Here is a 26,956-nt window from a genome sequence, read left to right on the forward strand (position 1 = left end):
GACTAAGATCTATAATTTATTTATTGACAGTGACATCAACAATGAAGGAATCCCTCCTCACTTTGATAGTAAATCCAGGGAAAGACCCACAATCCTCCTGATCCCTTTTGAATAGTGACGTCAAGATAGACCTTAACTAGGATTTTGATCCCAAAGCTGAAAAATGTTTGTCAATATTGGTTTCCACTATCCAGCCTATTTTTATTAGGGATGGGCATACCAGGGCTAATATCAGGCTAGCCCCTGATATAATAAATAGAGCAATGGTCAACAACACCCAGGTGCTCCCTCTTTCACTGGATGAGAAGGAGGCCCTTGACAGATTCATTTTGATTAGTCATTTCTTACAAAACATCTGGAGAGAAAAACCCTGGGACCCCGAATCAGATCCCCAACATTTGCCCATTTTTTCCACCAGTCTGCGAGCTAGATCCCATGTCTCAGACCCAATAACTTTGACTAGAGGTACTTGGCAGGGATGCCCACTTTTTTAATCTGTTTTTGCGCAGATGATGGTGCAATTGTACCAACTTATAATGGCAAATCCCGAAATAACAGGTTTGGATCAAGAATGGGGCAGGTGAAACAGGCATTTTTTTCAGATAATATTTTCTGTTTCTTAACGAACCCCACCACCTCTCCACCAGCACTACATTTGGACCTAGAAAGCTTCCAGCAGGAGGCTTGATTCAAAGTTAACCACAAAAAATGTCAAGGTGACGTGAGTGGGAGTTGAGACAGAGCAGAGTGAGGCAATAGAATTGTATCATCAGTTCGAACTGGTCCCAGTGAGAATTGGCTATTTGGGTGTGCCATTTACCGAGTAATGTACCTCCGCTGCTTAAAACATTGTTTAAGGGTCTTTGTCAATGGGGTAGGTGTAAAGTTTCAAATAAATTGCATTAAGATGAACTTCATACCACAACTCCTCTACCTCTTTTGGTCATTGTCTGTGGTGATCCAGCCTTATATCATGAAGTCTACAGAAAACAATGTAGGGTTTTATATGGAACAACAAGCGACTGTGGATTGCTAAATCACTTCTGAAATGAGGCCCTATAAAAAGAGACATGGGTGTCCCCGATGTTGACAGAGTCACACTGCCAGCTCAATTGACACCGGCGCTGTTGTGTTCTTCCCCAGATAGTGATAAGCAACTGTGCTGAATGAAGCAGGAGGTGAGCAAACGCTACCCGCATTATTTGTTGTGGACCCTCAACCAAGGTTTGTAGACCTTGGTGACCCCTGATGTGAACTACCGAGACAATTCTTGTGTACTAGAACAAGACTGTGCAGATGAAAGGGATAATGGCTTACCCATCCCTAACCCATGTGGTGGGAAACCTGGATTTTCCACCAGGTTCAATTGATAGAGGTTGCCTGCTATGTGAGTAGGGGGCAAATCACTATAGTAGGGTCAGCTACATTAGAACAGTGTACCAAAGAGTAGAGACCAGCAGGTCAATGATTTTCAACCGGACCTTAAGGATATTTACAACCTTACCCAGTTACTACACTGGACTAGATAACCAGTGGTTAAAGTGAATGGAGCCAGAGATACCATTAGGGTTCAGGACATCTTTGTCGACGGCGCTACTAACCGAGCACTGTCTCCACTCTATAGAGCATTAGACAAAAGTTTTCTACTATCAATTTTAAACTACAATAAACATTGGATACAGAATTTTGATCTAGAACTGACCGAGACGGATTGGATTTTAATACGGCAGACAGCAGCAAAATCCTCAATCTGACTTCAATATAAACTCAATGCATGCAAGAAGATGCTAAAATGGTAGCTAACTCCAGTCCGAATGAAGGCTATGAATTACGGCCCTGATGCCTGTTGGGATAGTTCAGAGAGACCTATATTCATATGTGTTAGGAATGCCCGCAGATACAATACTTTCTTAAACACATTTTGGTGACCATCAAGGATATCACCAGCACTGAACTGCCCAACGACACCCCCAACCATGTTATCGGGCTTACTGGACGAGAAAAGGATTATACCCCCTTTACTTCACTACCTCAAAATTAGTGACACAGTAGTTGTTGGCGGCTAGACTGAAGGCGGTACATAGACTGGGAGTCCCTAACCTGGTGACAATGACGCTATGGTGGATTAAGGAGTGGAATATCCAAACAATGGAATGACTCACTGCAGTTAGTAGAGACAAACTGTCTCAATTTGAAAAAAACATAGACCGACTTAAAACCGTTTTTTAAAAGGGACATGAGAACACTTAGATCATAAGAACTTGTGCGATTGTCGGAGGATCAGATATTACATGAGGTCTGATCTGATCGAACTCAGGTACAAGAGGTGGAGATATAACAGAAGTCACAATCATGGAAGAGGGCTCCATGATTGGACTGCAACCACCTTGTTCTTTAGCACAAATGTTTGCGTTAGAACATGTATGTACACTTATTGCATAGAATTGCCTCTGTCTCCCTCTTTTATAGAAGAAATGGTAAATTTAACAATCGTTTTTCCTGGCTATGGAAACAACAAGTTGGATCTTTAGTTTATAATTTTTAAATATTTAGCATTTATACTGTGTAACTCATTGATGGATCTCATGAGTGCTTAGGATTTAGTTAGCAACTGTTGACGATCAGAGCTACAACCAGATGAGTCCAGGCCTCTTGACTCTGCCTAGATGCTCTTGACTGTGTGTGCAGATGACCAGAGCAATCATAGTGAAAAAGGTAGACTATTCAGGCCAGATGACGTGCCTAGATACAAACAATGGAATAGGAGTCTGGCTCTAGTCTATTGCTTTTTCGGAACTTGAGTAGCAATTAAGAGTAGAGCCTGGCAGCAGTCATATTGTGCTGCTAAGCTGAAATTCAGATGTCTTACTTTCTCTTGCAAGACAGACACAAGCAGAAGCATTTGCTAAATCTAATTTCTGTAGTAAAAAGAAAAATAGAAAGATCACAAGAAAAACACATATTGCAGACGTCAGTTTCATGAACTATGCTGACTAACAGTCAAGCTGTGTTATTACAAGGAACAGCTGAGCAGCTTCCAGGAAAGCAACATCTTTGAAATCTGAGAGGGGTGTACAGACCTCCTCTCCAGCACTCTTGGTAATTTTCATAAAACAACTTTCAAAAAGTGGGCAGAGTCACAAACACATCTGCAAATGTATCTTAATAAGTTTCCATTTAGGTTTGGTTGTAGATTTGTTATACTCTGGAAATCGCAAAGGTTTAGAGAAGGCTTTGAAAGTCTCATCTTCCCAGGACTACTCCTGGTGCTGTATTACAATCACGTGCACTGTCGCTGTTTACCCCACAAGGGACATTCACACTGGGGCACCGGGCGCAAGGAGGAACAGTGAACTCTATTACTGATGGCTGCATTGCCACTTTTGTACCGCTTTGGCCGCCAGAAATTGGCAGGGTATGCTCAGACGTGAGTCCCTTGCTCACTTTGCCACTGGATTCAAGCAAGCCTGTCTGAAGACGGCTGGAATGCCAGAAACCGGTCCTAGGAAGCTTGAATCTTGTCCAGGGAAGGCATGGCTTGGCAGTGCGGGCTGGACTGTTCCCATGAGGCACAGGGTCAGACTGATTTGCATATAGCCATGACGGAACTGGGGTGGCAGAGTGGGCTAAAGAACGGTGATGGATTAAACCCAGATCTGTTGACTGGGTGTGAGTGTTTGATTGGTTCAGATGCTCCGTCCATCACAACCCCCTTTTGTACTGCGTCCTTTTCCACAAGGGCAGACAGGAGCTTGCGGCTGCCCTGGGAGTAGTGTGTTACAGAACTGCACAGTGTCTGCATGAAGCAGCAGCACAGGCTTATAAAGTGCAGGCAGCACCTGCCTGCACTTTAAAGAGGGGATGGAGATAGGTGGCTGCAGTGAGGGGGTTATATGGGAGGAGGTCCATAGGATCCCCAATCACCTCTCAAAGGGCTATGGCGCAGTCAGTGCGCCTCCGAACTGGCTCTTTGTCTCTGTCCCCACATACGTAATACGGCACGTGTACAGAGGCAAAGTGTTTCCCTCATGTGCATGGGGACACGTCACCGTGCAAACGTGGGAACACTTAAAATTGCACAGGCGCTATCTCAATTATGGAAGGGATGCACAATCGTCTGCACGGGGCACGCTAGGTAAGGCAGACCCGGGAATTGTTTTTTTAGAATCTCAATTTACACTAAGGTGAACGTTTTTCCTTGTGTAACTGTATATGACGTTTAATTATGCATAGTGTAGACACGTTTTCCCTTGGCTCAGTTCAATAGCTATTGAAGCCCAAATACTCGTCTTGGACACAAGCAACTAGAAGTTAAATCATAAACATGGCAGCATTCTTTGTATGAAAATATATAAAATGTTTTATTAAAACAATTGTCAATACCAGACCATATGGACAAAACACTTTATAAAAATAGAGTTGAAGAGGACTCTATGCGTAAATTATAAAAACATCACCACATAATTGTATTAAAAAACATGAATGAAACATGTATGTACAGCATTAATCAAACAATTAATCAAAAGGAAGACCTACTCAAGTTCATTAAAAAAAAAAAGAAAAGATGTTTGGGGGAGAGAAACAAAACAAACACAGACATTCACAATTTGTCATTAAATATTGCACATTAAATGTCCGATTCGACTCAAACCCAGACCCGACTTGTTCTCGATGTTCTTGGGGCGAGTTTAATTATGCATGCCAAAATGTTTCACTTGAGGCAATTTATACTTTCTAATTTTTTTCCTTTTCTCTAGGGGAAAATATTTGTCCCCTTGAAGGAACAAATATCCCTCACACCCCCACCATTTTTCAGCGTGTTCTCGTCCTGCTGCTACCTCTGATAGAGATTTACTTCTAACCTTGTCAGTAGTAAACCTCCAAGCATTTTCAAGATGGAACTAGGCTGCTAAAATCTTTCGAGACTACCCAGAAACCTGGGAGTTTTTCATTGCGCATAAGCGTTCCAGAGCAGCCATGCCCTCAAATGCGCACTCCGTATTCCTTGGGAGCAAATTTACTTCTGCGTAGTGTTACGCCACTCTAGGATAATATTAGGTATAAGTGAACAGATTTAGGGGAGTAAAGTCACGTTTTGTGAGTGGAAAAAGCATGCCTGCATTCCTAAATCATACAATTTAACAATGTAAAGTGAACTTATAAATGCAAAATATGGCTCTGTGTACGAGACCCAATAGATCGCGGTAGTTTAAATTGAGCTGTAACACCAATACTTATATCTATATCTTCAAATGTGTTTGTTGTTTATCTTGATGAATGCAAGGGTAACCATTTCGTCTTTCCATTTTACAGTTCACCTGTGCTATAGGCAGCATATAAATTATATTTGTGGCAACATGTTCCCAAGCATCCTGAGTTTTCCCTTTTGAAAGAAAAAAACTGTGAACGCATGGCTAAGTGGACAATGAAGTTTTAAATCTATGAAATGTATTTTGTTATGATGTTCCTTGCTGTGTTTCTGTGCTAAATCTCTTCTAAGTTTTAAATTACGGTGCATCAATCGTCAATTCAAAAATGATTAAAGATTACAACAGCTCAATATTTTAAAGTAAATTCTGTGGTGTGTGTGTTCATTCACCTTGGAGGTCGATCCCGCTGGCCTCTGGAGCTCCCACCTGGTTGTTGTGATGGTGGATTCAGAACAAGTCAGCTGTGCAGGCTTCCCGGTTTGCAGAACCTCCAAAATGGTGGACTTTCCCTGCCGCGGGGGTCCTACAATGATCATCTTCATCAGTTTGCATTTTTCTGCTTTTCTGAGCTGAGCTCGTAAATAAGACAACACAGCTCCGGGCCCTAGGCATGCAATGAAACCGTGGGAAAATTAGAAGCTATCATTTTATGCAGCAGGTTTACTTTTACATCTTGGAGGTTTAGGCAGCAAGGTCTTTCCAAAGGAATGCAAGAATGTATCCCATTAACTGAAACAATATCAATTAATGGTTTAACAATAAGGTGAGCACTGCGTAAAGGAAGTGATTGGTTACCCAGTGGAGATATATTATCTACCTAATACTTGCTGCAGCTTCACTCAATTGATTCTTCAAATCACCAATTATGGCAAGTCGGACAATAACTGGGAACGCGTGAGTACTGCCATGATCATGGAAAAGCCAAAAGTCATTGTCTCTCCCAGCCCCCTGAATGTATCTTTGAACTGGGACCTTAGGAAAGATTGAAAATGGGATGAAATATTTGGGTCACACTACAAAAGTTGCATAGAAAGGACGTTTTCTTTAATCTTGTTCACAGATCCTCGAGCTTCGAAACTACTTAAATGAGTTTATCAAGCGGAGAGAACAGGAAGGGTGAAAAGAGTCAGGCTCCAAATCAATGTTTGAAGCACTAAAAGCATGTACATGGCGCTGTGCATAGTAACGGTCAGCACGATGCAATGGCCCCATATCCCCTCCAGCCCTGTCGATGTGGCTTTTATGTGTAGTACATAGGTGCACTGCTGTAATAAACAGTGCTTTCACTCATGCTGTGTACACACAAGGATCCCAGTTAGAGGTGAATGAAGCCTGGTCCATCCAGGCTGCTCGTCACAATCTGCTTCACATACACAGGACTCCACCTCTGATAGCACCATCTCCTGCCCGCACTTTTTTTCAGTAATTAATTCCTGCATGGGTGGAATGGAATAGGTGTGGACGTACCAGGATGAAAACGTTACTGATCACACTCAGTCCACAAAACTCCTATATGTTATCAAAGAGAGCCTGAATAAGCAGGAGTGCAGGAAATCACTTTGGGGTAGCGCCAGACATGCACCCTACAGCTGCGCTTCAGTTGCGTAGATGCAGGTTCATGGCTTCTCACCCTACCTACTCCAGGGGATCAAACACGCTGTAGGTATTTGCCAAGAAGGTAATTATTAGGCCAAACCAACATAGACTTTTCTTATTTGCCAACAAAGTGGGACAACAGAGTGCACGAAAAGGACACTCGAGATACAGTGATTTCCTTAAGGAAGCAACAACATCAGCAATAAATACAGTCTTCGAAAATTTCAATTTCCAAAATTCAATGAAGCAGGTTCGCTCCACGTCAGAGCCACAGATGCAGCAGACTTACCGTCCTTCCTGATCTCTCCAGGCAGGTTATTTATATTCAGCTCTTCGATGTCCAGTTGCCAGAGGCCAGTCAGCTGCCCAAGCTCCGCAGGAAGTTCTCGGATACCGGGATTACTAGGCAGAGAAAGAAGCATACATATTAGAGGCATCTGTGCTGTGCAATCTCATGCCAGCTCTGACTTTCTGAACAGGGTGTTTTCAATGGAAGGGAAAACCACTGCCAGCTGTAAATGGTCTCCGCTCAGCAGCATCCGGAAATGCATGCGCAAGCCTTGCAACGGAGAATGTTACTCGGGGACTGTACGCGACGTGGCAATGGCTGTTATTGGCAAATAAAATCTAAACCCCCCATTGCAGGTTGACTGGGTAACTCTGACCTCTGAAAAAGCACCTTTTGCAAAGGGGTTTGGAATAACAGATTGTGCAGAGTTTTGGACCCCCAGTGATGACCAGGTACTGCATCCTTGCAGTTTCTCCAGGTACATTTAAGCAGCTCAAACCTGGCAATGTGAATTGGGATGAAGGGTGGTAAATGCTAGGACATACGGATCTTGGTTTGAAAAGCACAATTTGTATGCTATGCCCCATTTGATGAGAAAACTGGAAAATGGGGTAATTAGTCCACCAAATGAAATCTCAACCACACTATATCATTTTCCATCCTGCACCCCCAAAAGACCCCAGTGTCCGCTAAGGCACCCTCCCTATTAGCACAGGAGTCCTTGCAGGCATGTACTAGCTGCTCAGAGCACTTGGTAAATGTTGGTAGTAAACCTCACACAATTGTGAACTCTGACCAGAATAAAAGAGTTCTGTGCTGATATTCCCCATTCGATGAGATCTAACATGTAACTTAAGTAATTTTTGAGATGATTCTGGTCAGTAACAGTAATTCCGGTAGCCAAAAATCCCCACACAAAATTCTGCAATACTTATTATTGGAGCCATAGCAGGCAAACTACTTTAAGGGCTTCTATGAGGAGACTTGGGGTCTGGTTACCATCTTGGCGGATGGGATTCTCTGTCACAAAAGTGACGGGTATCCACTCTTCCATATTATAAGTTCCATTACATCCTATGAAACTTGTAAAACGGAGGCAGGTTATCCTTCACGTTTGTGACAGAGTATCCCATCCGCCAAGATTGTAATCAGGCTCTTAGACTTTTTTCAAGGGTTTTAAAATGTGGTGTGCTGCTTTAAGTTTCACTCTTAATATTTCATGCATATATTTAAGACCTTTGAAGTGCAGTCGTGCTTCTTTTCTATTCTAAATGTTGTGATGTGTACTGCTCAATATTTTACTGCATTTCACCTGTGTTTCAAACCACTTTTGAAACCGATTTTAAGAAAAAAGTATTATTGTCTCCCTTTTAAAAACTGATGCAGGTGCCTATTAATAATATGTTTGTGGGAGTGCAGTTAGCAAGTCTATTAAACAAACTTATAATCTTGCAATTATTGCATACAATAAGTCCTTCTAATCTAAATTCCAAGACATTATGTAATCTATATTTATATATGTTTAATTTGTCCCTTTGATTGAAATTCTTAATCTCAAATTCTCGAAGGTGCAATATTTTATTATTGGATCAATTTCGTTTTTCATATACAGGCAAATTAAGTGTATAACTGCCCAACAAATTTGCAGCTTTGCTAATACTAATATGTATGTATTTTTTTGCTGCTGCTTGTCTTCTAAATGAAGCAGTCCCCCTACTTACTTCCCGAGATAAAGTTCTGTTAGATTTTTCATCTGGCAAACAGAGGGTGGGACGCACTCCAGCTGGTTGTCATTCAAGCAAAGGACCTCTAAGGAGTCACTCAGGAAAAGGGGCAAATCCACCGCGCACTCTGAAATCACAAGAAAGAAGCATTAGCTATCGATAATCAGTGTGCCCGCTTAAAAATTCAATTTAGGAACTTAATCTGAGAGCTTTAGATAAGAGAGTTTTTAGGAGTCCCATAATAATTTGCCCCTCACGCTAGAAGAATTCCAAAAACACAAGAGTTTAGTTCCATCTAAAACACCCAGTAAACTATTCAAATCTGTACTGCTATATAATTTGAACTTCACTTTAATGGCAGAGGACCTGATTTATCCATGCAGCCTTCCTCCCACAGTGTTTTTGCTTCTTTTGCTAAAACCACTGCTAAACAGAGCTCATTTATTTAGGTGTTAGCTGAGTGTTGGTGGTCAGGGGAAAGAGCGGCTCTGGGAGATAATTGCCCCCTTACCACAATTAGAGTCTCCAACTGAACTAGAAGTCTCAGACCCAGTGGGAGGACAACGATAATCCATTGAAGGCCAGTCTGAAGGGGCTAAATTTAGATGCGATCAGCCATGAGGGTTGTTTTAACTTGGTGGCGTATCTGCTGGTCTATGTGCAGGGCTCAGAGGGATATGAAAACAGATGTGCAGAGGTTTGGCTCTAGAAAAAATTGTTGTTTTGTGCCTCAAAGACCAATTAAAACATGTCTTTGCTTCTTGCAAAGGGGCATTGTGCTCTAAATTGGTTTATTGGCAAATAGGTGCATGGTTTAAATGAATTATACACATGGCATTTGCAAGTGGGGTTCTAATACAGATCTTGCTACACTTCTATAGTGAATCTTTTTACCTGCCATTGTGGAAATTTCTTTCATCTTTCCTTATTTAGATACCATCTTATCTCAAGCCCCTCATGAAGCATGAGATATGATACTCTGAGGCTCAATGACTTCTTGAAAAATCTTTGGTGAACATGAATCAGAAACGTGAACATCAAAGGTTGATAGTAGCAGTGTCACACCTTAACCAGTATTCTAAACCTTAGTAGATCAGGTACAAGAGCAACAGCTAGATGGTATTTTTTCAAGAAAGTGAATTATTTCGTGATTGGTATTTGAGCTCCATATCTCACGTTCTAAAATCTTGTTGGCACCATCAGGCTGAGATGGCAAATACAGTGCATACACTTGGTATTCATTTCAAACAGGAGGCCCCTCTTGTTTATCAATCGAGCTAGTGGCAACAATGCAGCAAACCTTAATGATAACATGGGTTGGAAAAATACTTTGCATGATATAACTTTTGTTTAATTACAATTAGCACACAATCACCATATTCTAAAGCAAAAATCCTTATAAAATGGGATGATGAAATAGTGTTTTGGTTCACAATCTTGTGGATTAAAATAGTACAAGCAAGGGACCTGTACTGTATCCACCATTCTCTATGATTTAAAGCGGTCATGTTTTTTTAAACTGACCTAGCTCTTCAAAATAGGTCAAAGTTCAGATGAAGGACTAAACAATCCAATAAGTTGTGAGTCTCCCAGACAGAGATAAGTTCTCCTTCTGATAGGCCGGCACCTGTTTCATTAAGGCTTGTCCCTTGCCTAAAGAACCCCAATCTATCAACAACTTATCCAAATAGAAAATGGTCCTGTAATAACAAGATACGGCCGCAATCTGTTTTATATAAGCATCTGTTACCGTTACAGGGTTGTAGTTTAGTGAGTTCTTTGCACCAGTTTGTCTCTGAATCTGATTGTTAATGGCTTGACCCAAGTGACACATGACTCTCACCGACACTTCTGGAAGACATGATGGTCACTAAGAACACTATTGACGACCAGAACTGTCTTTTCGTAGGCTGACAAGAGAAATGAGTCAATGGTGTGCCCAGTCGCATTCGTCCTGAGAAGACTGATGCTCAGATGTTGTTCTTCTGATGATCAAAGACCTTTCACATCCGCGGATGGAAAGGACCATCACCACTTCTGCACGTAGGTCATGAAGATTGTACCTCTCAAGCGATTGGTAATATGTGCACACATATCTAGTCAGAAGGATATCGATAGACACAGTCCACAGAGCTCCCAGATGCTTGGTCCCCTTACTGTTACATAACACTTTTAAGTTGATGAATTTAAAGTGGCGAAATAAAAAGACAATGTCTGAGATGCAGGTTGAAATCAGGACATGCAGGGCCTTGTTCCATTTGATTATTGATGCACAGCCACAAAATATTATAAATCAGATGTGATGGACGATTTGATGTTTCCAAAATCGACAATAGGAAAACCCTTTTCATTCAAGGTTAAAGACAAAAATTGTGTATGCACACTAAATGTTCACATTATGTTCTGAGCAGGTGTTCTACCACCTATTGCTCACATGTTGCTGCTGTCAGTTTGGCATCTAGGAAGGGATGTAAATTGCAAGCCTCTTCTTAGCTGAGCTTCTTTAGAGCACGGCACCAGAAAAGCAACCTTGCTGCTAATCTGAATTTGCAAGGCATGTCTTGGATTGGTTTCGTGCCCACTAACCACAACATTTAGGAACTTTCTGCCACACTCAAGAAAGGGTATATGAAAGTAAGAGTCTCTGGACCCAGCACAGAAAAGCAGCCTCTCTGCACCTAAAAAGAAAGTGATAACCACGTGCACTTTTCACATTTTGGATATTTGTTTTGAAGAGTATTTGTTAATTTTCTTGAGACCTAGGATTGGATACCTTCCACCTTCCTACCACAAGTAGAAAAGAGATGGAGCAGCTGCCTTTGTTTTGTGCGTCTCTTGACGCCCAAAACAAAGGAGGTGCTGAAGGAATGATAACAGAATACATTATGCAATACATTCTGTACCCTTACGCACACAGTACTACACCTAAATGCAGCTGGCAGTCTGATTTCTCCTAAATGAACCATAGATTCATCACACAGTCCACAATTCTCCAACATCAAAGTTCTCAACAAAGGCTACACTGGTACCAAATACTATATTACACACATTGCACCAGGCCTCATACACACAACATAGCACCTAAGCCAAATTATTGACAACGTGATGTTTCCTAATATGATTGCAAATCAAAACTTACCAGGCAATTAATAATTAATAACCATAGGGAATTATAAATCAAACGGGAAAAGGCTGCAGCTGTAACCCAACACACAATCATACATTAAATAGGTAACGCAATTCAGACACAGCAGGGTCGTACTTAAGTGGCTACTGGATTAGAGGGAAGCTTCATGATAAACATTACATAGAAAGGATACCAATCACGTTCATTGGCCTGTTGCCCATTAAAAACAATTAACTTTAAAAGTTCAACCAGACACAATAATACTGTACAACCATGAATCCAGTGAATGTTAGAGCCCAGACCCTGTGTGAACACAATATTCTGACAGCGAGAACAACAAGGCCAGAAAAACTACAGAAGTGCAACATAGAAATTCTGGTAAATTGCAAATAAATGGGGAGCAATAACAAGGCTTTTCACATGTGCCTTAGTCGCGAGTGACCAACACCTCCAGTCCTGGGTATGACTCCACGTCAGAGGATATCCTTTATTTCATTTTCTATCTTTATTTCGATCACTTGGATCATAAAAGATGTACACCAAAAGTTAAAACAGACAAGAATAATACATATTCATAAAACAAAGAGTCTAAAAATCACTACGGTTATCATATTAAATGAGCCCATTGCGATCACTCCGATTGGTGCCGCTCTATGGTACAAATTCAAAGTACTTGTGCAAGATAAAAATCAGACTTCTAGTTCTGTTTAAAAATCACATTTGTCATAATAAATAAAACCAAATACAATCCCTTCTGATTTGTGCTGGTCTGTACTATGATTCTTAAAGTGCCTGTACCAAGTGCGTATCCGAGTTCTGGATATGGCGAGTGCGCTTATGCCAAATCGCTGTTAAAAATGTAGCTACCGCAAATACAGTGGGGGTGACAGATCCGTCTTGAGTGTTCTATAAGCTGGAATGCAATGCCTAAAGCCTAGGTTTTTAAGAAGGGGAACAAGCCAATACTTTCTGGATTTTTGATAGGCAGGGCAAAAGAATAGAATATGTAATTCGTTTTCCAACTGATATAAACATGCAGGACATTGCTTAATAGAGGGGGAATGACACCAGGTACTAGTGAATGCTCTAATCGGGAGAGTACCATACCTCCACTGCAAAAATAACTTCCTGGTCAATACAGGGCAGATTCCATCAAGGGCCTGCTCCAAGTGATAGGAATCTTTGAATTGGATGAATGTGTTAGTTAAAATCCCCAGCTGCGAATTCGCTAATAAGGTATTTAATTTTAAATCATCATAATATTCCTTTGTTAAACATTTGCGTGAAACCTTGCTACAAACGTTTTCAGGGTCTAGCCTTCCCAGACTTTCACATTCATTTTTTATGTATTTTAGCCAAGAAATATTCGCCAGATTTGGTAAGCTCAAAATCTCTCAGTTCCTTCCTATAAATCAAGAGCTCCGGAGTGCTCCAGAGTCGTCGCCAGAATGTTAGTGGTTTTAGGCCCAATTCCTCGTCAATAGATCTAAGGCCCAAATCAAATCTGAGAGGGAGGAGAGGAGTGCTTGGAGGTAGGGCTGTAAGCTGTCTGATGAACTTGTTTTCTGTAATGGTCAAGTCCTGGGTAGATGTGTGCCCCCACAATTCCCCGCCATATGTGACTGCCCCCCTCGCCTACATTTTGTAAATTTCAAGCAGTGGACCGAGAGGTTTAAGGGTCTATCTATTTATCATCCTGGAGATGCCACCCGTTAGCTGCACCAATTTAAGATTAGCTTTTGTTTGATGCGTATCCCAGGTCATATTTTCGTTAATGGTCACCCCCAGGTACTCGAATGTGTGCACCCTCTCGAGCCTCGTTGTGCCTATAGTTGGGTTGGGGCGAGTTGTGGCCGGGGGGTTGAAAATCATGAATTTAGTCTTGAGGTCATTAATCTCCAGCCCCCTTTTGCCACAAAACCATTCAAGACACGTTGTATCCCCATCGGGGATTTTGACAGTAGCAGGGTGTCATCTGCAAACATAATTGCGGGCACCCTGCTGCCGTCAAGCCTTGGGGCGTCTATATCAGTGATCCTAGTCAGGTGGGCGATTACCCCGTTGACAAAGAGGCAAAACAGGGTGGGCGCGAGCACACACCCCTGTCTCACCCCCATGTCAACGGGGAATCTCGCTGAAAGCAATCCGTTCTTGCCACACCTGACCCGTGCAAAGTTGTCTCATCAATATGTTCAAAAGGTCAGATGGAATACCCAACTCTACTAGCACGGACCACAGTTTCGTTCTTGGCACCAAATCGAAGGCGGCACGCAATCCACAAAGACCGTATATAGGCTGCCGCCCTTGATTGTTACAGTCTTCTAAAATAACAAGTTAAGACGGAAAATCTGGTCCGTTGTTGAAGTTTTCTTTCTAAATCCTGCCTGGTAAGGGCTCAGGATAGAAAACTCTTCAATCCAATCCTGGAGGCGATCTAGTATCAGTCTCCCGAATAGCTTTTGTGACACGTCGATGAGGCTGATGGGCCTGTAGTTGGCTGGGAGCAGAGGTGAACCCTTCTTAAATATGGGGACGATCTCTGCACCCAGCCAAGTACAGGTTCACCTCCATGCCCCTCAGGACGGCATTAAAGATCACCAACAAATACGGAGCCCATACACCTGCCTCGTGTTTGAAAAGATCGCCCGGGAGCCCATCCAGCATCCAGTCCTGGAGCTTTACCAGATGCAAGCCTGGAGATTGCAACCCGCACCTCCTCCTCAGTGAAAAGCTCCCCCTCAAGCTGTATGCCCTTAGTTGGCGTTAAGCCAACTGAGGCCCCATCTGGGTCCAAATAGGCCCCCGTATAAAGAGCTTGGAAATATTCCTCCCAGGCCTTCGCTGAGATGTTAGGTTCAGCAGCCGAAAGCGGCTCCTCAGACCCCGTATTTACAATTAGCCAGAATTTACGGGAGTCCTTATTTGCCAGTGTGATGGGAAGATTCTCCCATTGCTCCTGCTCCCATTCCGCCCTAGCATGGCGGGTCAGCTGCTTGTAATCCCTTCTCCTCGCCTGTATTACAGATCTATTATTGCTTTGCTTGAGGGAAAGTAATAAATCGGATTTAGCTTTTCGGCAGGCAGCGTTATACCAAGTGGGACGATGACTCCTAGCGCCCCCAGTTTTTCCTTGGGAGAAAAGAACCTCTTCCATAATCTTAGTAAGGTCCTCATGAGCGGACCAAAGTTTTTTGTGCGTGTCATGGGCATGGGTTGCGTCACTAGTGCACTAACCTTTTCAAGTGTGGGAATAACACAACGGTACAGCTTTGAAACCTTTTCCGGGTTGGCGGCAAGTTTGTCCCACCTCACTCTACGTCTGTTGTTCACTAAGGTCAGCCCTGGAACAGGCTCATCTACACCAGCCCTGTTCTCGTTATCTATGCCAAGCAAAGAGAACTCTAATTCTAGCGCATTATGGTCGCTATCGTCCCTAGTAATCACCCTAAAGTCCTTAATTTTGGACCAAGAGGACAATTGGACCAATATATAGTCCAATCATGACTCCCGCCCCACTTTGTTAAATGTATATTTGGGGGGAATGTCTGATTTCGTACGCCCATTACAGGCCCTAATTGCATGTTTAAGGGTTAGAGCAGTAATCTGGACTGCTAAAGGTGTCCAGGCTCTAGGGGGCGGGGCCAACGTGGGAGGTACTAGCCACAGCGCGTCCTCATCCATTGTTGTTCCATCTAAGAGACCTATTAGTGGCTCAAAGTGGCAGTTCAAATCCCCTCCAACCACGAAGGGTGTGCCCTTAGGAATGTCATTGAGGAAAATGGAAAGTTCCTCAATGGTATTAGATTCCCGGGTTATATTCACCGGCCTGGAGTAAACATTTACCAATGCCAATTTAGCGGAGTTGGGCCACTCCATGAACACACATTGAACGTCCTCTGATGCTGTAAAATGGGACTTAGCTGTGCAACCCAAATGGGTTGCCACCCAGATAGCAAGGCCACCAGAGGGACGACCCTTACCCCCTCATCGGGCAGGAATAGAAAATGCGGCAAAGCCTGGGCGAGTGTGCTCCTCTGTCGCCCAGGTTTCTTGGAACATACAAACGTCTTTGGTGTCTATGAATGTGTCCCAATCAGGGCAGTCAAGCTTGTTACCTAAACCAGCCAAGTTCCAAGACAGTATCTTTAATGAACCTGGTCTGGAATTGAGGGTAGTACAAGAGGTTCCCCCCCTGGCCTATTAGGCTTTCCGGCAATATTAAGTTTTGGTTTGGATCCCCTTGTTTGCCTGTGAGTTGCGTATTTCTAGGTGATAACCCGGCGATGGGCCGCTGACATTCCTTATCAGGCTGTTGTTCTCCAGGGGACTTTGCCCCTGGAATGCCAGCGGTACTACGACCAGGGAGGATACGTTTTTCCACCTGCTCGCCCCTGGGTCGAGAGTGATCCGCCCCCCTCCTCAGTGGGTAATGTCACTCATTCATGTCCAAACAGCTAAACCTATTATATGTTGTTAGATAGGCAGGCTGCTGGACTATAGGTCGGGGAAAATCCCTTCTCTCCCTACTTCCCCACCCTCCCCCTCTCGCGGCCACTCTTTCCCAGCCCTCCTCTTCCGGCCTATTACACCAGGGTGGATAGAAGAAGGATAAGGGTAGGGACTGGATAGATGTCCCTCGGTCGCGGTACGGCCACCCACATTTGTAAGAAACGGTCCTTTGGTCCCTAAAGTTAATCAGGACACAGTCACCGCTAATAGATTTCCTTGTATTACCCACCCAGGGAATTCTTCTTACCATCAGTACCTCACTCGCTATTCCTGGGGGAGGGGTCTATTTAGCGTAAGCCAATTGACCACCTTATTTTTTAATGAGGCAGCGGATTCTTTGGTCGTGGGATTTAGCTCTGGTACACCCGTTAAGATGACTACAAATGGACTTGCCTCAGGGGGTAGATGCATGGACAGGGTCTTGTTTGTCTTGTCACCCACCCCCTGGTTGCAATTAGCATTAGGCTCGGATTGATCAATTGAAATTGCACCTTGATTGGATTGGGAGATTACAGGGTGGGAGATAGACGCCTGCTGTGATGGAATGTTTAAAACTACTCCGGCGTCATTAGTGGTCGATGTTGTTACACCCCTCTTGCTCTCGGGTAGAGCCCCACCCCTATTGCCCATGTTATCTGCTCTAAAACCATCAGCCATTAGCGCCGATGTTTTTTCTATATTTGACAATCTGGCTTCAATTGTGGCTAATCGGGCTTGTAGGGGGCTAAGCAGTGACCTCAGGAGGGCGCCAATATTGGCGATAGTCATGGCACCTCCTTCCGTTGATGTGGGACTGGAATTCGCCTGGTCTGTGACTCGCACAGGTGAAGTAACTGGAGATATTAAAACAGAATCATCAATAGGTGTGGGTACAGTTTTACTGTTTTCCGGGATGTTAGCCTCAACCGGGATGTTGTGCTTAGCAATGTTTGCCTTACGCCCCCCAGGGTTTTGAGCCCCTCTTTTCCTTTTGGGTACTGCTCCTTCCCTATTTCCCCGCTTTTGACGACTATCTCAGCCACTAGGGGTCTCATTGTTTAAGGTAATAATTGTTGAAGTTGGGGAGCTGAGTTGTGCTTGGACGGGGGTGGAAGCAATTGTCGTGCTGCTTCAATACCTAAGGTTTCGTTATCCCTATGTTGTAGAGTTACATTAGACACATTAGGCAAACCCATCTCCCCATTGTCCCGTGTTTCAGACTCCGTGGGGTCCAGTCCTTTTTCGGGAGTTCTAGCATGCGCTATATTACCCATGGAAGACCTTTTTACCCATGTAATTTCCTGCGAGATGCGTCTCTCCATTAAGGTAATTTCATCAATTAGAAAGGAGCCTGCTCTAACAAAGTGATTGTCCAAAGTACCTGTTGAGTGTCCTCCGGCCAGCGTGGTTTTACTCCTCGTTTCTCTGGCCGCCATAGTCCTTAAACAAGGTCGGATTGCTGGATAGGAGTACAAACAGAAAACCCAAGGGGGGTGGCCCGGTCCGGTCTCACCCGTGCTCAAACGGGCCCGCCCTTGGCCCGGGCTTCGCCCGCGCTGCACCCGTGCGTGTCCCGTGGGGCGCGGATGTGGGTGGAGCTAAATAGGAGGATGCGGGCGGGAAGAGGCTCCAGCTGCGGTGAGTGGCAAGCCGCTGAGGGTGCTGGACCTCACAGTCCCGCGCCCGTCCAAAACAACCAAAAGTGCGGCCAAAATGTTCCTCAGGCGTCCCAAGGCTGGGGGAGACAGACGCTGGGTTGTTCCTTTCTCGTTGTGGCTAGCGAGCGACAATGTAGCACACTACTGAACATATCCCCTGTTTAATCATTACACCGACCAGGAGCTGGATGATGCAAAACCGAAATCATATTCTTTGGAGCACAAATTTCTTTCTGGACGCCATCATGTAGGCCAGCAGAAATGAGCAACCTGTCCACTACCAAAGCTCGGAATTTAGGAGTTCAGATGGACCACAAACTAGACTACAATAATCCTGTCAATGCTCTCTCATCTATGCGTTTTTTTACTTTAAGGGTGCTAAAAAGAGATCTTTCCTTTCATCCCTTCACATTTGCAAAAAACTCTCATTGCATCACTGGTTATGTCTAAACAAGACTATTGCAATGGTTTGTTTCTTTCTGATCCACAATACACTATTAATAGGCTAAAACCTTTGCAAATCTCGGCAGCAAGGATTTCATTAAAGATACCAAAATACCAATCTGTATCCTCAAGCATTAAAAATGTGCACTGGCTCCCTATAAGACAAAGGTTCACTTTCAAGGCACTCTGTATTGCTTATAAAGAACTTCACGGTTTAGGCCCGACCTATCTGCAGCATAGCTTTCAGTGGTACAACTCAGCCAGAACCCTACGATCGGCCTCTGCAAAACTCATTGTTGTACCCGGATTCCAACTGTCCACGTGGGGTAGGAGGAGCTTCTTTTTAGGCATGTCTAATTCGCACCGAGCCTGGCATGTATTTACATGGCCTAATTTGAAAAGAACCATATCTACCCTCCAGAGCATAACCCCTTTCGAGAGAATCTGACTCTCTGGCGTCGATACATCGATGACATTTTGATTTTCTGGAAGGGCGATCGACCCAGTTGCGAGGCCTTTTGCACTTGGATCAACCAGCAGGACCCCTTTTTAAAGTTCACGGGCACCATCTCTGAGACATCAATACCCTTCTTAGATCTAACCATTCAATTAGATCCTTCAACAATCAGCACCACCCTTTATAAGAAGGAGACTGACAGAAACAGTTTACTCCTGTATAACAGCCATCACACGAGAGACCTGAGGGATAACTTGCCCTTTGGGCAATTCCTCCGCCTTCGGAGAAACTGTAGTTCTGTCCAAAACTACAAACAAGAAGCAAGTATCCTGCAACATAAGCTCCAGGATAGGGGATACCCTACACGACTCCTAAAGACATCATGTAAAAGAGCACTAAATAATAACAGAGAGTCATTGCTTGAAGTCCACACTAAAGAGAAAGATGACACAATCACATGTGTAACATCCTACACCAAGCATTCAACGTTCATAAAAAAAGACTGTGAACTCACACTGGGGAATCCTCAATACAGCGGGAATGGAACTACCGCGCCCCCGCTTTGCATTTAAGAGAACAGCGAACCTTAAAGACACTCTGATTCACACCCGCCCCAAAAAATCGAGTACCTACCCAGTCAAGACCTTATGGGACCTTCTACCGGTTACTGGACACTACAGCTGTGGATCATGTGTAGTGTGCCCCCAGACCATCCAGGGTAAAACCATTGAACTGCCGAGGAATTTTACCTGGACCATCAATAAACATACCAACTGCAATAGCTCAAGGTGTATTTATGTTCTTATATGCCCATGTAGGATGATCTATATTGGGATGACGATGCGCCCTGTGAAACAACGCATCATGGAGCATAATAGTAACATCCGCTGTCTAAAGACCCATACAAAACTATATGACCACTGCAGAGAACACAATCACTCAGAAGAGAATATGCGATGGACTGTCTTAGAATGTCACTCCGCAATAAGCCAACAAGCCCTCTTTAGAATGGAGCAAAGATGGGTACATCGTCTACATTCTGATGAACTTGGCCTAAATGATGCGGTGCCTTGGACGATGCTAGCCAGATAATTCAAACTCGGGCCTCATTATCCTTGCCCAAGTATTATCGCCAACACCTACACAACCTTTCCTGTTCCAAGATGGCGCCCACCTCCACCTACTCATTCAGGCTGGGTAATCCTCGCATTCCACGCCCGCGTCGTGTTGCGGAGCAACACGCACTGGACACGCCTACCACGGCGCCCGCGCAACTCGCTAGTCTTAGGCGGCGGGTCCGCTTTACGGTTTGACCGGCTGTCCTGCGAGTACACCGACGTGGGCGGGGTAGGTGACTATATGCCCGATGCCAGAAGGGAGCAAGGTAAGGTGCACTGGTCCAACGCGATAGTCTCCACAGGCGTTTGTTCAAGGTCGCCGTGGTTAGACATCGATCGGCACCTCACTAAACGGTAAGCTTCGCCGCTAACTAGCCCCCTGACAAGCGGTGGATTTTACTCGTTTCAGGTGTATTACATTTAGCTCTGGCCCTACCAGGTCAGTCTGTGGGATCTCCGACCGGGGACTGCGGGTAAGACCTCCCTGTTTAACACCTTCCCGTTTTGTCTGAACACGTACATAAAGGATGTTCACCACACTGGTGCTAGCCATGACTTGCCTAATTCTAGTAGCTAGTGTTTTACAATGGTTCTTTTTTCTAACTTTTAATTGTAATTGTTTCCTGTGTGTGAATGCGCACACGCACCGACGCCTGCATGATACACATACGACATACAGCATGGTATGATACGCCATATATGTAAACACAATTATGCATGCCAATTGCAGAGCACATATGTTGCTAGCAGGACGTGGTCTTACCTCGTTCTTACTTTACTTTCTAACCCTCTCTCATACGAGTGTTACCACTTGACAGGGTCTGTGAACCCCCCACCGGAAGACATCACTAGCATGTTATTTTCACGTGTAACAATGGTCTCAGAAACAGACATATTATTGACTGTACCCTTCTTTTGTCTCCTTTCCTAGTCCCAGGGAGGGCCTCAATGAAGGGTTGATCCTACGACATAATCCAGGTCGTATACTCGATTCCTTCAATTACTGGGGAATCGGTAGCAATTTTATGAGCACTTTGGTCCTGATGAATTGCCTTAGAGGCATGAAACATGTCGACCACACTTCAATTGAGGGTTGAATGAGGCTCGATTACCTTGTCCGTCACGCCTCGATACCCCTCATTTTTCACTTTTAATAAAGCAGTGAGCCATGCTATTAAAGCTTCGCCTAATGGACTCTACTGACTTTTTTTAAACTTCACTCACGCTCACTATTGCACTTTCTTCTAGGCCCCTCACACTCACACACCCATTGGCAAAGGAATAAAAGAACTCCTCTAAAGTGCAGCACCCTGTGCTGCCCGACGGGCATTGCACCGCCAGCCTGCCGTAGGAGCAGGAATGCCAATGATGACACTGGACGATCATCGGGTGGGATGACAGTAGTTGTCCAACCGTTGACTTGTGTGAGGTATCCTTAATTCCGCAAAGGGTCTATCACATTCCCCTTTTTGTCACACTCACCTAGAGAGAGAGGTTAGATTCAGTCACTTTAGTTGACCTAATTTGGGGAACTCTGTACAATTGTTGTTGATGTCTAAAGCCTGGAAAGCTCTACCATCAAATATAAAAAAATTCTCCCAATCTGCTGAACTTTAGGAAACAGCTGAAACCTTTGCTTTCTAACCTAGACATATCCGCTTGTATCTCCCTCCAAGTTAGCGTCAAGACACCTTGGGGTAATCGTGCGCTTTATAATACTTATTAAAATAACATACCTGAGCCCCAAGGCCGCAAAAGGCATGTGCACCTGCTTAGGCACTATGGTATTACAGAAGGGGCCTCATGCAAATGACAATATCACTTTGCATCTGCACCCACACCCTATTACGGACCCGGGCACAGAAGGATTCAGAAAAGGGGGTGGTGATGAACAGAGTGTCTGAATTAAGCAGACCACTCTTACCCAGTCCAAAGATCAGGGCTTGATCCATCACCGTTTTTTAGCTCACTGCACCATCCCAGCTCAGAACCTGGCTACATGCAAATTAGTCTGTTCCTGTCCCAGTGCATGATGGGAACAGGGCAAACCAAACTACCAAGCCAATTCTTATACTGGGAAGGAAACAAGCTTCCGGGGACCGGTTTCTGGCATTTCAGCCGTCGTCGGCCCGGCTTGCTTGAATCCTGATGGTGCAGTGAGCAAGGGACTCATATCTGAGTATACCCTGCCACACCTATAGTGGCCAAAAACGATTCAGAAAAGGGGGTGGTGAGGAACAGAGTGTCTGAATTAAGCAGACCACTCTTACCCAGTTTAAAGATCAGGGCTTGATCCATCACCGTTTTTTAGCTCACTGCACCATCCCAGCTCAGAACCTGGCTACATGCAAATTAGTCTGTTCCTGTCCCAGTGCATGATGGGAAAAGGGCAAACCAAACAACCAAGCCAATTCTTATACTGGGAAGGAAACAAGCTTCCGGGGACCGGTTTCTGGCATTTCAGCCGTCGTCGGCCCGGCTTGCTTGAATCCTGATGGTGCAGTGAGCAAGGGACTCATGTCTGAGTATACCCTGCCACACCTATAGTGGCCAAAAACGATTCAGAACATGGGGTGGTGATGAACAGAGTGTCTGAATTAAGCAGACCACTCTTACCCAGTCCAAAGATCAGGGCTTGATCCATCACCGTTTTTTAGCTCACTGCACCATCCCAGCTCAGAACCTGGCTACATGCAAATTAGTCTGTTCCTGTCCCAGTGCATGATGGGAACAGGGCAAACCAAACTACCAAGCCAATTCTTATACTGGGAAGGAAACAAGCTTCCGGGGACCGGTTTCTGGCATTTCAGCCGTCGTCGGCCCGGCTTGCTTGAATCCTGATGGTGCAGTGAGCAAGGGACTCATGTCTGAGTATACCCTGCCACACCTATAGTGGCCAAAAACGATTCAGAAAAGGGGGTGGTGATGAACAGAGTGTCTAAATTAAGCAGACCACTCTTACCCAGTCCAAAGATCAGGGCTTGATCCATCACTGTTTTTTAGCTCACTGCACCATCCCAGCTCAGAACCTGGCTACATGCAAATTAGTCTGTTCCTGTCCCCGTGCATGATGGGAACAGGGCAAACCAAACTACCAAGCCAATTCTTATACTGGGAAGGAAACAAGCTTCCGGGGACCGGTTTCTGGCATTTCAGCCGTCGTCGGCCCGGCTTGCTTGAATCCTGATGGTGCAGTGAGCAAGGGACTCATGTCTGAGTATACACTGCCACATCTATAGTGGCCAAAAACAATTCAGAAAAGGGGGTGGTGATGAACAGAGTGTCTGAATTAAGCAGACCACTCTTACCCAGTCCAAATATCAGGGCTTGATCCATCACCGTTTTTTAGCTCACTGCACCATCCCAGCTCAGAACCTTAAGCACAGAAGAAAGCAGGCCGCAACGAGGCATGCTGACCGTGTACCACAAATTGGTGATGAACTGTCAGTGCGCCCCCTGAGGGAAGCCCTCACAAAGGGATACAAGGGGTCTCATGGACCTCACAGACATCCCCCTGCTGGCAGGTGCAGTCACTCACTGCATCTCTCTGCAGGGGGATTTCTGTCCCATCTTTCAAATGCATGCGTCTGCCACCAGCTCAAGGAAAGATGGAGAAGCTGCTTCAGTCAGCTGCTTTGTATTTCACCGAATCTACTACCCCTCGGCCAGCATACATTCGTGGCTGCCCCCAGGGTTGCGCATTAGTTGTAATAGTGTGCAGTATCCTGGTCCGTTCCCGGGGTACTTACTTTAAGGTGGTCTGGATTGCAAATGGGAACAATGCACCAGATCTATGATAGGAACCCAGATGTGATTCATTGTGCAAGAGGTTTGCCCAATATCACTACTCCACAGGTGAAATTGCCATACCATGCACATGGCTGCAGTGCTGTACTAATGGCCTACTATATCTGTCTTTAAATAGAAAACTGAGTTAAGTTCAAAGTAATTACTTAGCACGATCTATTTCTCTCCACGGATGCCGAACATTTCTGTTATTTAGAACCAACCACACGGTAACATCTTTATTCTGTATTTGTGTATGTTTTATTTAGGATTCTTCTAGCTTCAGGGTCTTCTTTTATTCACTTCAATCTCCCTGAATTATTTTTGGATGTGTAAACAGCACTTCGATACAAGCGTCTTGTGTGTGAGGAAGGCTAAGTGGAATTTTATTGACTTGCTTTGCATAAAATTATCATTTCTGTAAATAACCTCTGGGCTCCGGGTAAACAGCAAACAGGGGAGAATCATTTCTGAAATTCTATAGAAGCTAGGCTTTCAGAATTATCACAGATAATATGGGACACAACTGATGATATAAGCACAGATTTTATGGATTGGGTTTAGGATAAATGAGGCGCCTGTTTAGTTGCGGGTCTGGATATAGTTTTCGAATATAATCCATTTAGGTTTTGTGTGGATTTTTTAAAAGTTAAATTCGAGCTTGATGGATATTTTACTTTTCTTTGCAGCAACGAAACAGGACAGTATTCTGAGCACAGCGCACACACCCCTCATAGCAGCCAGAATGCATCCTGTCTGTCAGTGGAATAGAGTGGGTGGGGCCACCGGGGCGGTTACCCCAGGCGCGACATTTATGGGACATTTTTAGGGGTGCTGTCTCATTCATAGGGGCGCAACTTGTTAAAAGAACAGTGGAAGGATACTTGCCCTGCCCCGGGCACTGGCAACCCACACTACACAACTACATCTTGTTACCTGTGACATAGCCCTGCTTGGCAGGAACACCAAGAGGGCTGCAGCTGTGTGAGCTTAGTGTGCATATGAATCCAGTTCCAGATTTCCATACCTTGGGTGTGTATGTTTGGACTGGGGTCTGGCGTCTATGTGTGAGCGCTCCAGATGATTTCTAAAGAATCTGCAGGAGTTTGGGGTGACATCAAGGAAGGTTGAGGCTGATCTGACAAACAAGGTGTTAGGTAGCTAGTTGGCCGTGGTGTGCTAACTGAACTGGGGCGTTGAGAAGTGATGTCAAAGAATCTTTGCGAAGCATTCACGCAGGTAGATCTGGAGTGGAGTTTGAGTTAGAAACCTACACAGGTCCTCTCGCCCATCAAATTACGAGAGGGGACCCAGGTCTCTTTTATTCGGCAGAACCAACTTCAAATGGATTGATGGCTGTTGAGGTTGGAGGTGGACCTGACTGTCTACAGGATTACTGTAGAACCATCAGATTACCCTGAAAGGTATTAATGGAAGTATAATGCCTAAGACAGGGGCTCAAGTGTCAGCACGCACCCAATGGGCAACTAAGTAGGAGACTAGAGCTACACTTAAATCAAAGACTCATGCCCTACAGTGGGATAAGATAAGCATCTCAGGTGGTTACTCTATCACAAATAATGCAGGAAACTCCGGTTTTGTCATTACCACCACAGTTATCTTACGCTCATAGTGGTTCAAGATTTATAAATAGAATGTGTTACACACATAGGCTGATATAGTGGACAGCACTTCTTGAACTGCTAATATATGGCACAATGTTGACCGAAGTGCTGGTGGTAAATCTGCTCTGACACAATTACATCGCATAGAAAAAACTAAAGAGAGTCGAGGCGCCTGCTGTGAGTTACCACCGGTACTTCACAGTTTTGGGCTGTACCGTATCATAAAAATTAGAATAGATGGAGCTGTTGTATTTCACCACCGTAGATACTGGTAAATGGTTTCTTGTCACAGGAACTCTGAAGGTATGTTCTGCATTTAGCTGTAAAGGTATCAGCATTTGCTGACATTTCCAAAGTAACCAGAAGAACATAATATATTGATATATACAAGAACCATAGCAACACAATTGAAGCATACTGGGGCACAACAAAACAACCAAAACATTACCAGAACACAACAACATCACAGTGCAATTACATAGTAAAAAACTACAGTATATAAAATAACACAAAACATCACCACCACAAGAAGATGCCATCACAAAAATATGGACAAGACTTCTTGTTATATATTACCATCTCCAGAAATCTGGCTTAATAATACGGTGGCAGTGGAGTTTCCTCAAGCACTGCCTCACGTATAATCAAGGACAAGTAATAGCACCTATGTTTGCGAACCAGTCCTATACATTTTGAAGATGACTTACAGCATTTTTTCGCTGTCATTTCTAAATCAATACTCTAACATTTCCCCAGAGCTCCTGAGTTTATGTAGAACAACCGCAGAGAGAACTCCTAACCTGCCACTGATGGGGTAAAACTGTGATGTAGCCCTTGGATTGGTGCAGCAGGTGCAGTGACACCATGGCCTTTAGGGGCTATTTGAACACTGATTATTTCTGATGAAACAACAGCCCGGAGGCTCATTTTCTTCCTTGAATTAGGGTCCATGTCACACTGGCTACGCCTATTTGTGTAACTTTGGTATTTTGTGAAAAAAGGTTTAGCATCCAGCTTCTGTTGGCCCATGTGTCTTAAAAACAATATCATACTATCCCCTTCATAGTGGCTGATGCAATATCATTTTTATGGTGTTCCCAAGAAAGGTTAAACTGAAAGGCACAATCAAAGAATGGCATTCTTGTACATTTACAAGTTTATGATTAGTTAGATACCAGTCCTTTGGGCCATCCTTTGAATCATGTAAATAAATGAAAGCATTGCTTTTTTGTAATGAATGGGCAACTTGCTTTTGCGATGTAGTGTGCGAAAACATTATTTGTAGAGCCACATCAGTAAAATCTAACAGACCATTAGCATCTCCGTACACTAGGCCCAGGGTGGGTGTACTTTCTCAGCCAGAGAAACCTCCCTCATTGGACTTCACCGATTCTGGCAGGTTTGAAGGCGCTGCCGTGGCGGTAGAGGAATCCT

General features: G+C 44.3%; 1 protein-coding gene across 1 annotated transcript in view; it reads right to left on the reverse strand.

Moving 5' to 3' along the window:
* LRRK1 (leucine rich repeat kinase 1) overlaps window positions 1-26,956 on the reverse strand; it is a 758,414-nt gene that overhangs the window by 248,443 nt on the left and 483,015 nt on the right. Inside the window, exons 13-15 of the mRNA XM_086958057.1 lie at window positions 8,817-8,946; window positions 7,096-7,208; window positions 5,600-5,814 (exon numbers count right to left, since the gene is read on the reverse strand). Of these exons, the coding sequence (XP_086814183.1) occupies window positions 5,600-5,814; window positions 7,096-7,208; window positions 8,817-8,946 (458 nt within the window). The remainder of the gene's footprint in view (window positions 1-5,599; window positions 5,815-7,095; window positions 7,209-8,816; window positions 8,947-26,956) is intronic.

The sequence above is a fragment of the Lissotriton vulgaris genome, chromosome 2_1 (genome assembly GCF_964263255.1).
Source record: "Lissotriton vulgaris chromosome 2_1, aLisVul1.2, whole genome shotgun sequence".
In the NCBI taxonomy this organism is placed as follows: domain Eukaryota; kingdom Metazoa; phylum Chordata; class Amphibia; order Caudata; family Salamandridae; genus Lissotriton; species Lissotriton vulgaris.